This window comes from Morchella sextelata, assembly GCF_020137385.1.
Source record: "Morchella sextelata strain SCLS chromosome Unknown scls_11, whole genome shotgun sequence".
In the NCBI taxonomy this organism is placed as follows: domain Eukaryota; kingdom Fungi; phylum Ascomycota; class Pezizomycetes; order Pezizales; family Morchellaceae; genus Morchella; species Morchella sextelata.
In genome coordinates this window covers 623,674-636,947 of record NW_025408626.1, presented here as the reverse complement: position 1 = coordinate 636,947, position 13,274 = coordinate 623,674, and the positions used below count along the sequence as shown (strand labels likewise).

The 13,274-nt window shown below is 51.4% G+C and overlaps 5 protein-coding genes across 5 annotated transcripts; 3 read left to right on the top strand and 2 right to left on the bottom strand.

The window, feature by feature from the left end:
* Nucleotides 1-838: 838 nt before the first annotated feature.
* H6S33_001605 (uncharacterized protein) lies at nt 839-2,207 on the top strand (the record flags this gene model as incomplete). The annotated part of the gene is made up of 2 exons (XM_044832951.1): nt 839-1,900; nt 1,977-2,207. The coding sequence occupies 2 exons, from the start codon at nt 839-841 to the stop codon at nt 2,205-2,207; spliced, it is 1,293 nt and encodes a 430-aa protein (XP_044693666.1).
* A 1,442-nt stretch (nt 2,208-3,649) lies between these two features.
* On the top strand, nt 3,650-5,568 carry H6S33_001604 (uncharacterized protein; the record flags this gene model as incomplete). The annotated part of the gene is made up of 7 exons (XM_044832950.1): nt 3,650-3,701; nt 3,773-3,924; nt 4,037-4,144; nt 4,223-4,294; nt 4,438-4,524; nt 4,588-5,223; nt 5,380-5,568. 7 exons carry the CDS (start codon nt 3,650-3,652, stop codon nt 5,566-5,568), a joined length of 1,296 nt encoding a protein of 431 aa, XP_044693665.1.
* Nucleotides 5,569-6,288: 720 nt separating this feature from the next.
* Nucleotides 6,289-6,862, top strand: H6S33_001603 (uncharacterized protein; the record flags this gene model as incomplete). The annotated part of the gene is made up of 3 exons (XM_044832949.1): nt 6,289-6,540; nt 6,608-6,685; nt 6,788-6,862. The coding sequence occupies 3 exons, from the start codon at nt 6,289-6,291 to the stop codon at nt 6,860-6,862; spliced, it is 405 nt and encodes a 134-aa protein (XP_044693664.1).
* Nucleotides 6,863-8,018: 1,156 nt separating this feature from the next.
* On the bottom strand, nt 8,019-9,443 carry H6S33_001602 (uncharacterized protein; the record flags this gene model as incomplete). Its single annotated transcript, XM_044832948.1, has 5 exons — nt 8,019-8,383; nt 8,443-8,619; nt 8,676-8,747; nt 8,822-9,199; nt 9,302-9,443. The coding sequence occupies 5 exons, from the start codon at nt 9,441-9,443 to the stop codon at nt 8,019-8,021; spliced, it is 1,134 nt and encodes a 377-aa protein (XP_044693663.1).
* Nucleotides 9,444-10,418: 975 nt separating this feature from the next.
* On the bottom strand, nt 10,419-11,806 carry H6S33_001601 (uncharacterized protein; the record flags this gene model as incomplete). Its single annotated transcript, XM_044832947.1, has 3 exons — nt 10,419-10,976; nt 11,032-11,266; nt 11,331-11,806. The coding sequence occupies 3 exons, from the start codon at nt 11,804-11,806 to the stop codon at nt 10,419-10,421; spliced, it is 1,269 nt and encodes a 422-aa protein (XP_044693662.1).
* Nucleotides 11,807-13,274: the final 1,468 nt, after the last annotated feature.

Genomic DNA, 13,274 nt, shown 5'->3' with positions numbered 1-13,274 from the left:
GGTCGGGCGAGATGGATAGCGAGACTTGGCAGTTTTCAACGAATCATATTTCTCTATCCTGGTACGATCATGCGTTAGGCTGTAGAGCACTTATTTCCGCTTTTACAAATAAGGCGTCCATTGCAACGTCGGCAGGGTAATTAGGTGTAACACCCCGCACTGGGCCTACGTGTAATGGTAATATAACATTGATATTTGGCACATTTCTAGCTAAAGACATATCAATCTATCATCCTTTTCAATTCATTCATGCTAGACCCAAAAATTTCTCATCTTGATACAATTCCCCGCGAGATTCAGAGCAAGGACAATTCGTCCCACGTTATACCTTCTGTAGCTTACATACCACACAACAAGTATTTGCCATTGTTAACGTCAATTCAGCCAAAGTCTCGGCTAAGCCTAGGCGCTCCCAACGCGCTAGGCATGCCAGTACAGGAAATTAATCCTGATATCGACAAAGTTCCTGATATCGACAAAGTTGTAGTTCATAAGCCTAGACGGCTTCACTATATCCCCAGATTTTTATTGAAGCAATTCATACCGCCTAGCTTAAGGTTAGATAAACCATTACAGAAGTACATGTACGTAGATTTTATATACTTACAAAAAAAAATTGCAATATAGAGCAAAAGGTGCTTGGAGCACTCTCCACAGGACAGGCCGTTGGGGGGGTTCGATAAACCGCTATTCACTTTCACACCCATCCAAGCTTCCAACGCGTGAGATTGCAAAATCCTACTACGTTAAAGACCTTTATGTGACACAAAATTCCAAAAACCCATCATACGAGCTAGAAGACAAGCTCGGTGAGTTGGAAAACACCGTTAGCAATATCATGTCCAGGCTTTTCAAGACTTTGGAGAAGGACGAAATACCCACAATATACAAGATGACGCGCGGGAATCTCAATCTCATGCATAAGTTCTTGTACGTCATGGGCTACCGTAAACCATCAGTTGCAAACATTTACCGGCAACCAGACCCCGACGACCCCCCTGGGGAGGCGCGTCTGGAATATCGCACCCAAGCACCCAATGACCAGTGGCTTCAGCAGCTACGCTATATTCTCGACACACCGCATTGGGAGATTGTTGAGCATGGACGCAAGGCAAAGAGAAAAAAGGCAGAGCTGGATTTGAAATTTCCGCATAGAAAATGGTCGGAATTGGGCAAAGATCTTGAGTCATTGGAAGAAGGATACATGGAGGAGGCGGACGGGTGTTTCTTGGCTATTTGGAGGGCCGCCGAAGGGGAGGAGTTCATCATCTCGAACGACTCTTTCGGTATTCTCGAGGGTAAGAAGAGCTCTTGGGGCCCGATCCATAGGTTCTATGTCATATCCCCACAGGTTGCACTTGTGATTTGCTCTGTCGGTCTTGACCCGAGCTACAATTGCGACCCGGAAATCAAAGTTCGTTGCCAGAATTCGGTACTTCGGGGTGCGAAGCATAGGCGCCCAAAAGTGATACATGCAGTTGAACCACCGGATAACATGAGCGATGAGGAGTCCCTGGAGTTCGAGTCAAAATGTCACACCAGAGAGGATGACACTATGGAGTTTGAGGTTTCGACTCTCACAGTTGAAGAAACCCGTACTCTGAATGCAGTTATACTCGAAACCACCGCCGACGATGGAACGATTACATATTGTTCCGAGAAAGCGCTTCAACAGACTCTTGTCTCCTTCAAGGGAAACCCGAATTTTAGGAGTCAAAGCCGGTATGAAACGTTAAGAAAGATGCTAGGAGGAGGGAAAGAAGGAGAAGGGGATGGTAGTGCACTTGAGCTCAATCTACCACCATCCGAACCGGAGCCACAGCTCCAATTGCAGCAAGAGAAATTCGGGGAGTCTGAAAGTCTCCCCTACCTTAATCAAGCAATTTCTGGAGATGCCAATGTATGTATTGTGATCTACCTTCCTCAAGCCCGAATTTCAAGATTACAAGTGGGACTTTGCTAACCTTATATTCTAGGCGTATCATCCCGAGGGGCCAACATCCCCAGAGAAGGTCGTCGAGAAGAATGGAAACATGATTTTCGAATTGATCCTTCTGAATTTGAAAAGCGAGCGACCGCTAGTCAGTTGCTTGTTCGAACTCATCATCATCACCACCACCATCATCATCATCATCTTCGGTCACTTTGTGTCGGTCAAGGCCTGGACGGGAACATATACGGACCCGGCCTGTTTTGGCTTGACATAAGTTATTTCTAAGAAAATCGCAGTCCAGAGCGTCAACCAGGAACAAACAGATACACATATACGACAAAACACTTGTATCATGTGATCGTTTTGGACCTGGTTGGAGCTTTCGACAAATATCCTGTTTTTCATTTTGTTTTAGAGTGGTGCTAATACGCTGTGGCACTTGGCGCATGACCAAGTACCAGGCGCCAGACATCGCCGGTGCGATGAGCGCGTGAGTGATACAGGACCCATATCTACTAGTAGAAGTATCTGATGGTAGTTTTAGCGATGCTGAAAGATCGGGTTGAAAAAACCTTCAATTTGATCTTTCGGTATTTCTAGGCTACTGGCAGATTTGGGGCCTATATCTCCCACGCGCTCATCGCACTGGCGATGTCTGGCGCCTGGTACTCGGTCATACGCCAAGTGCCACCGCGTATACGCACCTCTCGCATATTATTTTTTTGTATTGTACGCTCGGTTTGCTGTCGTGGAGGTTGTTTTCCCGTTCTGTTTCTCTATTTCGCTTTCTGGTCGACTTGGATATGTTTGTGCAGGCGCAGAGGGGGAACTAGTAATTCTTTTGTATTGTTTCTTGTATAATTTCCTATGCGCAAGGTTGAGGAGGGGGTAGAATCCCTTATCCCTTGTGTTTGACCATGGACGAGTTGGAGAATATGGATCAGAGGAGAGCTTTTGGGGGGGGGGGGGGGGGGGGTTATTCTTATGTGTGGTTTTGGTTGCGCTTTTTTGGTGTGGGTTTGGGATGGTTACTTTGGTGCAAGAATGAGTAGAGACTTGACAAGATCCTCAAGTCTCTACTCCGTCTCGCCATTTCTATTCCTTGTTTTGTTTTGTTGTGGCTTTGGGGGAAGGGGAGATTTGCAGCTTTTGGCTTGCAATTTGGTTGTCTCGGATGAGAGTAGTTTGGGGTTTCTTTGGGGGATTTAAGGTTTTCGTCTTACAATCTGTTGTGATGGAGGAGAGTGGTTTTGGTTTACAATTTGTCACTGGGGGATTTGCGGTTTTGCTTTGAAATTTGTTGTTTTTGGATTTTTATAGCGTTTGGTTTTGTTTTTGGTGGACTTGGAAGTTTTTTGGTTTGCAGTTTGGTTGCGGCTTTGGTTTACAATTTGTTTTTGGTATACGCGTATGGAGGACATGGTATGAATTTATCTTTGCTACTTTGCTTCATGGCAACTCTCCAACTAGCCGAGTGCGGCCTTGTGATGCAATAACACTCGAGCGATATAAGTATTGGCGGGGTGCTCTGAAATCGTCGTGAAACCTTGGCGGCTTCTACTATCAATCACGATACTCAAAACCTGGTATATAAAGCGAGCTTATATATATATATCAAACCCCACGCAATGCAACCTTAACACACCTATCACATCATACCACCCCACCCCACCCCCCACCCACCCAGCTGCCACCTCCCACCTCATCACAACTAAAATGCGTCGCGTAGTAGTAACCGGTCTCGGCGCCGTGACCCCCCTCGGCATCGGTCTGTCCTTCCCATCCTTTCTGCCCCACCCGCCCCTCCACCCGCCGCCCCCACTAACAAGAAAACCACAGGCGTGAAGCGCTCATGGACAAACCTGCTCGCGGGCCGCAGCGGCGTCGTCTCCATCCGCGGCCGCTTCCCGACCGTGGGCGGCACGGAGATTCCCAGCCAGGTGGCGGCGCTGGTGCCGGGGTGGGATGCGGGGGCGTGGGTTTCGGGGGCGGTAGGGTTTCCTTGTGGGGCGGGGGTTGGGGGGTTGGGGGGTTGGGGGGTTGGGGGGTTGGGGGGTTGGGGGGTTGGGGGGTTGTGCTGATTGTGGGGTGTGCGGAGGACAGGAGAAGGCAAAGATGGCGACGTTTACGCAGTATGCGGTTGCGGCGGCGGAAGAGGCGCTCAACGATGCGGGGTGGAGGCCGGAGAGTGAGGAGGAGAGGAGCATGGCGGTGAGTTTGTTCTTGGGCTGGGAGTGGGAGTGCAGGTGCGGGTGCGGGTGGGGGCTAATGTGCGGTGTGGGGATGTAGGGTGTGTGTATTGGCTCGGGCATTGGCTCGTTGGACGATGTGTATAATACGGCGGTGAGTTATGCGGCGGGGGTGAGTTCTTTTCTTTCTTACTTTTTGGTTTCTTTATTTTGGTATTCTGGGTTTTGGTATTCTGGTTTTGGGATGATCGGTTGTGAGGTTTGATCATTTTGTGGGTGGGAATATCATTGACACTACGAGCGGGAAATGTCCAGGGCTACAAGAAAGTTCCCCCCATCTTCATCCCCCGGCTCCTCGTCAACCTCGCCGCCGGGCACGTCAGCATGCGCTACGGCTTCCTCGTAAACAACCCCCTCCACCCCTCCCACTCTACAAACCATTGACCCCCCCCCCCCCCTCTCTAGGGCCCCAACCACGCCGTCTCCACCGCCTGCACAACCGGCGCGCACTCCATCGGCGACGCCACCCGCTTCATCCAGCACGGCGACGCAAACATCATGCTCGCCGGCGGCTCCGAATCCTGCATCCATCCACTGGCCCTATCCGGCTTCTGTCGCGTCAAGTCGCTCGCTACGTCCTGGAACGACGACCCGCCCGCCGCCTCCCGCCCCTTCGACCGCGACCGCGCCGGCTTCGTGATTGGCGAGGGCGCAGGCATCGTCGTGCTCGAGGAGCTGGAACATGCCAAGAGGCGTGGTGCGAGGGTGTATGCGGAGGTGAGAGGGTATGGGGTCAGTGCGGATGCGCACCATATGACGGCGCCGCCGGAGAGCGGGAGGGGCGCGAGGATGGCGATGAGGAAGGGGTTAGTGCAGGCGGGGGTAAGGCCGCGGGAGGTGGATTATGTGAATGCGCATGCGACGTCGACGGTGCTGGGCGATGCGGCGGAGAATCGGGCGGTGAGGGGGCTGCTGCTGGGGGAGGAGGGGTGGGCGAGGGCGGGGGAGGTGTGTGTGTCGAGTACGAAGGGGGCTACGGGGCATCTGTTGGGTGCGGCGGGGGCGGTGGAGGCGATTTTTACGATATTGGCGGTGCATGAGGTGTGTTTCCCTTTTACCTTCTCTCTTCCCTTTTCTTTATACATATTTGTTTTATTTTGGTTTTATTTTTATTTCCATTTTCATATCTCTTGAGCGTGGCGTGGTGGGAGCTAGAAAACAGAGAGCTTGGACAAACTCATGCTTGAAACAAAACAGGACATCCTCCCGCCGACGCTCAACCTCGGGAACCCGGGCAACCCCGGCGACACGCAAGACGCAGCGGGCGAGTTTGACTGCAACTACGTGCCCAACGTGGCCCAGAAAAAGACCGTCAGTGTGGCCATCTCAAACAGCTTTGGCTTTGGCGGCACGAACGCCAGTCTCTGCTTCTCGAAGCTGGGGTAGCTGAGGTAGCTGTGTTTGGATTGTACCTGTTTGGATTGTAACTGTTTGGATTGTAACTGTTTGTAATTGTAATTGCTTGTAATTGTAGATAGCCTGCAGCAGACAGAAGCACTCGCTCGCCTGAAAATGGAGAGAACAAGTGAACCAACATGAGGAGGGAGTAGCCAGCCAGGGCGCTAAAGCTGCCCAATGCGTGCCACACCCAGCCCTCCTCGTCCCAGAGTAGCAAAGGATGTCTTGCAACCCACAGACATGTTCCGGGAGTCTCGTGAACCCCCCATCCCATCCCCTCCCATCCCATCCCATCCCCTCCCGGCGGCTGCGGCAATCCTCAGTCCCCTCCAATTGTAGCTGTTACAGGGCAATGAGTGTGAAGGGGGAAAGAGGAGGGGGTGAGGGGACTGTGGTTATTTAAAGACCCGCTTTTCTCCCCACCACACTGCCTGGCGTCCATGCGCGGCTGAATATCTGGTATATAGCTACAGAGCTTCGCATCGCATCGCGTCCGTCTTGAGTCTTTGTTAACTGTCTTGTCTGTTTTGTTTTGCTTGTTTAATTTATTTCTCTATTTCTCTATTCTTAATTACTCCTCTATTTCTACTATACGCACTGCTAGCCAGGCGTCAATTTCTCAGAAAACCCAATTTCCCCCAAACCCAAAAACCCCAAACCCAAAAACCCAAAAACCCAAAAACCCAAAAACCCCACAAAACCGTCCAAATGGCAACAATCTTCCCACCCCGAACCGCCTCTCCCTCACGCTACCAACGCACCCCCTCACCAACCTCCTTCCTCGCGCAACCACAACTCCACCAGCAACAACAACAACAACAAGCAAAACCCTTCAAGCTCGCCCCCCCGCCCAAGAAGAAGCTCCGCATGTCGTCGTCCGCCGCCGAACGCGCGCCGTCGAAGCGCCAGCAGGCCGCGAGGGAGGTTGTCGACATCCTGCACGAGATCTCGACGCTGCTCGTAAGTCCCTCAGCTCACCCCTCCCCCCTCTGGCCGAGGAAGGAGGCTGATTGGGCGTGCGAGGTAGAATACACACCTCGACAGGAACGCGCTCTCGCTCTGCGTGTCGCTTGTTGAGAATGGTGTGAATCCTGAGGCGCTGGCTGTAGGTGAATTCCCTCCCTACCCCTACCCCTACCCCTACCCCTGTACTGTGTGCTTGTGTGGTGGTGGAGGCTGATAGTGGTGTGTGGTGTGGTGTGGATAGACTGTGATCAAAGAGCTTAGACGCGAGAGCGAGGGACTCAGGGACGCGCCGGAGGCGATGGATGTGGATGGATAGCTAGCTAGCTAGCTCTAGCTTGGGTTAATACAAGTAGCGGTGGCATACCCCCCCCCTAGGTGGTGATGGTATAAATTTAATTGTCGTGATGACCTTTGATGAAGTGGGGTGTTTTCTGTGGTTTTTTTTTTTCATCTTGCGAAATGTCTACTGTAGCCCCATGGGGACTTTGTATGTGGTGTTGCTTGCTGTGCAATTGCAATTCGGGGTCTTTTAGTTAGTTCATGGGTGAAGGGTAGATCTGCTCTGCTCTGCTCTAGATAACTGGACTGGACTAATTGAAACCATGGTTCTTTTATACCTCTGCATCTATAACTGGTACATAGTCCTGGTTCTGGTTATTAATTGGAAACCAAACCCTGAATTAATGATCTGGATCGTGAAAATAAGGTTTTCCCCCCATCGACACTAGCTACGATAGAGTTGCACTTTAAAGACGTGGCTAGTACCCTGCACATACAGCTGTACAGCCAATCATGGAAAGTGCAGGTATAGATTATTACACTAAATGTTACTATTCTGTACCGTAAAGGGACTATTGAGTTAGTGTCACTACTACTGCTGCTGTTACTATTGCTGATACTATTACTACATGTGCTATTACTACTATGTAGTTAGTCTGCTGATTATCGTACACCACCACCACCACCACCATTTCCTTTCCCGTACTCTACATCACAACGTCCCACACTCGGAATGTCCATATACTTCTAACAGCCTCTTTTCCTAATATTTAAGGGGTAGTAACTTTTTAACTTGTACACACACCGCTGTAAGTTGATATATATAAACAACCCAAACACAAAAAAAAGTCCCTCCCAAAAATGATTATACAGATAAAACCAATATAGAAAAGAAAAAGCGAATGAGATGAGACCCTGCCCAAAACAGAACGAGAAAACCCAAACAACAGATGGGGAATAAACAAAAAAAAAAAAAAAAGAGGGGGAAAGAAGAGGAGAAATATAAAGAAAGGGAAAGAAAAGGAAAATAAGAAGAGACAAATGATATAGAACGCCCAACCCCCCCCAAATCCCAGATCGTAACCATGCCGTAAGTATAAAAGGATAAAAACTCACAAAAGGGAAACGCAACCCCCCAAAAACGAAAGACGAAAGAAGGCAGAGAGCAGAGAAAGGGCCAATTTTTCCTAAACCTAAGAGGCCCCGCCGATATTCACACTCCCCTTCCTCTGCAGTCCAGCGCCGGGCGGAAATCCTCGTGGCGGCTGCTGCCCACCAGCCACTGCCTGGGGTGTACCGCCGCCGCCAAAGAGCCCGCCGCCGTCCCCGTTGGTGTTGTTGTACCCACCGAGGGGCCTGAGTGCCCCGGCGAGCATCTCACGCATACGGACATACTGGTACTTTCTCTTGACGGGGACGAGGATGTGACGCTCGATGGGCTGCGGGCATGAGCGTGCCACGGCGGCCATGACAAGCTCGGTTTCTTCGTCGGAGTCAACCGGGATGGCGTTGGCTTCGATTTCATCAGGTGGTGGGGCCCCGGCGTTGATTGCCGCTTCTATACATAGAGGTTAGTGGCGAAAGAAGGGGGAAGCGGGGAAAGCGGGGGAGACGTACTTTGTTGTTTGGCTTGGTTCTTCTTCTGGTAGGCAGCAAGGAGGACGTCGTATGGCTGGGAACGGCCGAGGACGGAACGCTTAGCGCCCATAGAATGGGATTTACAAGTCAGTGAGCGGGCGCAGAGGGCACCGTTGGGCAGCTGGACACCGCATTGTTTTTCGACGTCGACGGGAGCTATTTGGGAGGTTAGTTTTTTATGATATCATGGTGATAAAGGAGGTTACAATTACCCTTTGGTTTCTCCGTCTTTGCCGGCTTCTCCTTCTTCTTTTTGGCCTTTGGTTCTTTCGGCAACTTAGGTTCTACAACACAATCCCTCATATCAGCGTCCCCGCTCGCAACCCTAACCCAACCAGAAACAAACATATAAACCCACCATCAGCCTTCCTCTTCTTGCTCTTGGCCCCATCTCCCTCCTTCTTCGCCATTTTCTTGGCACCCTTCTTTTGCGTCGCCTGCGGCGGCGGCGGGAGATCACCAACTACACTCCCCTCATCGTCCCCGCCGGCATCCTTGCGACCCTCCTCTCTCGCCGCGGCCTCCTTGGCCTTCTTGCGCTCCTTGGCCTTGTCATTCTTTGCCTTTTGGCATGCCTTGAGATGCTGTGCTGCGACGCTCTTGATGACGGGCTTCTTGCAGACACGGCACAGGCCGTATTCCGGGTTGTCTTCGAGCGGGCGGAGGGTAGGGAAGGTGAGGAGATCGTGGTCGTCGAGTTGCGTGATACCGGGGGATTTTGCGGAGGGCGTATTATCTATATGCTAGTTAGTTGGGGGGTTGTGCATTGAGTGTTGTTAGGCATTGAGAGGGAGCGATGGGGTGAGTCGAGGGCGGCGTTAGGCACGCATGTATGTACCTTGCTGCTCCAGCTGGTCGGCGCGTTGTTTCCAGGTCTGATGGTTCTTTCCGACTTTCTTCGGGTTCTTGAGCTTGATGGTTGTTGCTGTGCGCTCTTGGTCGCTAAAGAGCTTTAGAACCGCGTCGCTGGAGCGCGTCATTGCGAGCTGTTAGCTGGTTAGCTGTGTAGGGTGTTGGGGGCGGTAGCTTGCTAGGCTATATGAGGCCGGCCGTGGTCTTGATGGTGTGGGGGGGGTTTCGTGGGGTTGTGGGTGGGTTGGGCGGGTGGGCTGTCGATAGGGAACTTTCCTCGAGGAAGGGAGGTGGTTGCAGATGCCGTCCGTCGAAAATCTTCCAAGCTGCGTTGCGTCGGTCGGGGCTGTGCCAAGCTCGGTCACGTGAGGGAGGAATATTCCGGATGTTGTTGCTGTGCGAGTTCGCAACTCGACTGCGTGAGGTGAGGATAAATGCAACAAAAGGGGGCTTGTAAGTTGCTGGTGAATGGGGGCTAAGTAGAGCTGCGCTAATGCTATGACATCATACATGTGAGGTGATGAGATTGACTTTTTAGACCTCTCCTCCGTCCCCCAGGCTGGGAATGGTGTGTTTCGTTTTACCAGGTAAGCTGTGATTGGGAGGTTTGGAAAAGACGGGGTAACTAGAGCCCACATGATATCGTGGGGAAACCATATTCTTGGCAGTGAAAGAAAGAGGGGGCTTTGTTTATTTCCCCCAATGAGAAGGCTTGAGCCCATCTACTACTACTCTACTACCACAAAATAACGGACGAGGCAATATAAAACATCATGATACGAGAAAGAGAGTGCAACAAGTACACAACAAGTTGAACAATATTATGTACTGAAAAAACAGCTAAAAAAAAACTCCAAAAAGCAAGAGAAAAGGTAACGTTAATAAAACTCGTAAAGCTAAGCTAATAAAACAACCAACCAACCACACTGCCAGAGTCAAAGTCAAGTCAAGTAAATCACACTAGAAGAAAATAGAGTAAAAAAAATATAAAAAATCGAAATAAAAATGAAGGACGAAAACTCCCAACACCCTCGAGACTTCGACCCATTAGCAGAACAGAACAAACCCGACGAAAGCACATATTTTCCCTACCCACCCTAGACCTAGATATAAGTAACCTTCATGCCCATGCCTACTGTCCTCGTGGTCTTGATCCACGCCAACAACAGCAGCCTCCTGACTCTCTCCCTGACTCTCCGCTTACTAGTCATCCACACGACCATCGCCAGCATGATGACCGTTCGCAACAAGGCAAACCGTCCCTGTGCCGTGTTCATCTGCGCCTGGAGTCTGTTTAGTAGCGCCGTTGTCGTCGCAAAGAGGTTCTTTGAGTCTGCTTTGGTCGTTGCCGTAACCTTGCCGTTATTGGCAGTAACCTTGCCCTCCTTAGTGGCGCCGTTGACTGAAGCAGGCTTTCGCTTGCCTTCCCTCCTTTGTGGGCGAGCGGTAGTTGTAGAGGTACGCCTAGTTGTTGTAACTACAGATCCGGTGCGAGATCCTGCTACAGAGGGGGCTGGCGAGTGGACGCTGATAGCCTCATCGGCGAGGTCTTGTTGGCGGTCATGCTCCCATTGTGCCTCGCGCCGCGCGGCGAGCTCTTGGGAGTAGCGTTCGGCTTCTTCGGAATCTTTTTGGAGCTGGTCTAGGGTTGCTTGGAATAGCTGTATATAGTTGTTAGCTTGAGCCGAGGTAGTGAAGGGGTAATGATTATATTACCTCTTTTTGTTCATCATCGAGATCTGGTGAGGTATGTGTGAATTCTCGGGCGTAGTCCCAGTCTCCGACTCGCGGGATGACATGCAGGATATAGAGCTCTACGAGCTTGACACGCTGCGAGATGCCCTTTGGATCATCATCCGTGCCAATAGTGTTGGGGGCAGCGGAGAGATAGGCCTCGATCTTCTTCTGGGTTACCGATTGGTCCTGTGAGTGTGCCAATAGGAGGGTTACTCTATAAATACCCGTTAGTAATTAAATCCTGCCAATATAATCATTTCCTCTCCCGCAATACGTACAGCGCGTTCACCACCTCGGCATCGACCCGTCCCTCCCCGCCATATGTCGCAATGGCTTCATCCCACACAGCGCCACTGCGCACTCTCGCAAGAATCTTCCTCCACTCAGCGGGGCCCCAGACCTTCTTTCCCTCCTCAGCGCCCATCTTTGCGGCCGCATCGAGAATCGCAAAGTACAGACTCCACACCTTTGTCCGTAGCGCGCGCGAGCACTTTACGCGCGGAGATACCGAGTCCGCGATGATGGGTTGCAGCGTCGCGAGGGCGTCGGGTAGCCGCCGCGTGAGAAAGAGGTTGGTACAGGTGCGGTAGACACGTGCTACGGTTGCGGGGGTCGCGAGGGGCTGCTGCTGGTGCGGTGCTTTTTGGGCGTTTGCTGCAGGGGCGGGCGGGGTGTGCAGCGGGTGGTGCCCGTTCATTCTGTCGGTCTGGACCATGGAGCGGGGGGGTGGCGGGAATGGGATGACGCGGAGCATGGCGGTGGTGCTGCTGGGTGGGTTGGTTGGCGTGGGTGTAGGGGGGTGTTATATACTGTGTTTACCACTGTGGGGGATTGCGGAGCCAAGGATGGGGGGAGGTGGTGGATAGGGCTCGCGGGAAGGGTGTGGGGTTGTGCTTATTTTTATGCTGCTCTAGTCTCTTTAGTGAATACCCGATGGGAAAGTAGGGAAGGTGGTTGTGTGGTGCAGCGAGAATGATGCTGTGCTCGTGCAGTAGGAAGGTTGCTTGTTGCTTGCTGCTTGCTGCTGCTGGTGGTTGTGATCTGCTTGTGAGGAAGCAACCGAGGAAGGGGAGTAAGGAAGGAAAGAAGGAAGGGAAAAGCTGGGGGAGAGAGAGATCGAGGGTTTTGGCTCTGGCACGCGATAGATGATCAAGGAAGAGACAGATGGAGTGGAACAGAGCTGAGAAGCTGCAGGGTGCTTTGCGTGTGGGTGGGTAGAGTACAGGAGATGTTGTGCTGTGTTGTTGATCCAGCAGATATTGTGATATGATATGATATGGGGGGCTTTTTTTTCTTCGTGAGGGATTGATCCTACTCGTGGAGAAATATTTTAACCTCGGGATGCTTCCAAACAATGATCATGCAAGCAGTGGGCGAGAACTCTAGCTGGGCAGTGCGGTGGGTAAACACGAGTGGTAAGGGAGAAATCAAAGCAGAAGCAGTGGATTATATTGGTTTGTATGTAGGGTACATATGTAGAGAGAGATCCGATCCGTACTTTCACTCCCCCCCGGCCTTGAACTTGACTCGTTGAAGAAACTTAAGCTCGCTTTCGGCACTCTCCCAGCCAACCAGCCAACCACCCAACCAGCCTTCCCTGGGAAGCAAAAAAAAAGGAGGGTTGTGAGTACGGCGTCTGGAGATCTAACTTGCCCGGGCCGAGGTCGGGGGGTTCACCTTACATCAGCCACCACGACAAGGGCATGTGTTACCCTGCGCGTGTTACGGAATGGGATAGAAGCCGCAATGGAAGAATGGTGATATCTGGTGATGCATATAGTAGTTTTTTTTTTGTTTATCCCACCGTTTCTACAGTGGATTAACTCAATGCTATCCTGACCATGTAAGAAGCCAAGTGTATCTTTAAATCCCATGCTTTCATCTTGTATGTATCTTGCTTTTCAGTTCACGATTCACATGCTTGCAGAGGAAGCTTGCCTAGTACTGTCCGTTAATTACATGTAATTTAGCTTGATTGTCTTCAAAAGCAACTGTGCGTGACGAACCCGTGCGCCAAGCAGAGCTTAACGCGTCCACCTCCTGCAATTGACCCTTCCTCAATACCCCGCGACACGACACCCCTCGAAACCCCGCTTGAAGTAGGTTCGTGCCCGTGTTTTTCGTTGTAGCAATCTCACCACGATAGGGTCAGGCGATTAACGTCATCCCGCTCTCAGCAACCAACTACAATACATCCCACCCACGCTCAACTACAAGGAGCT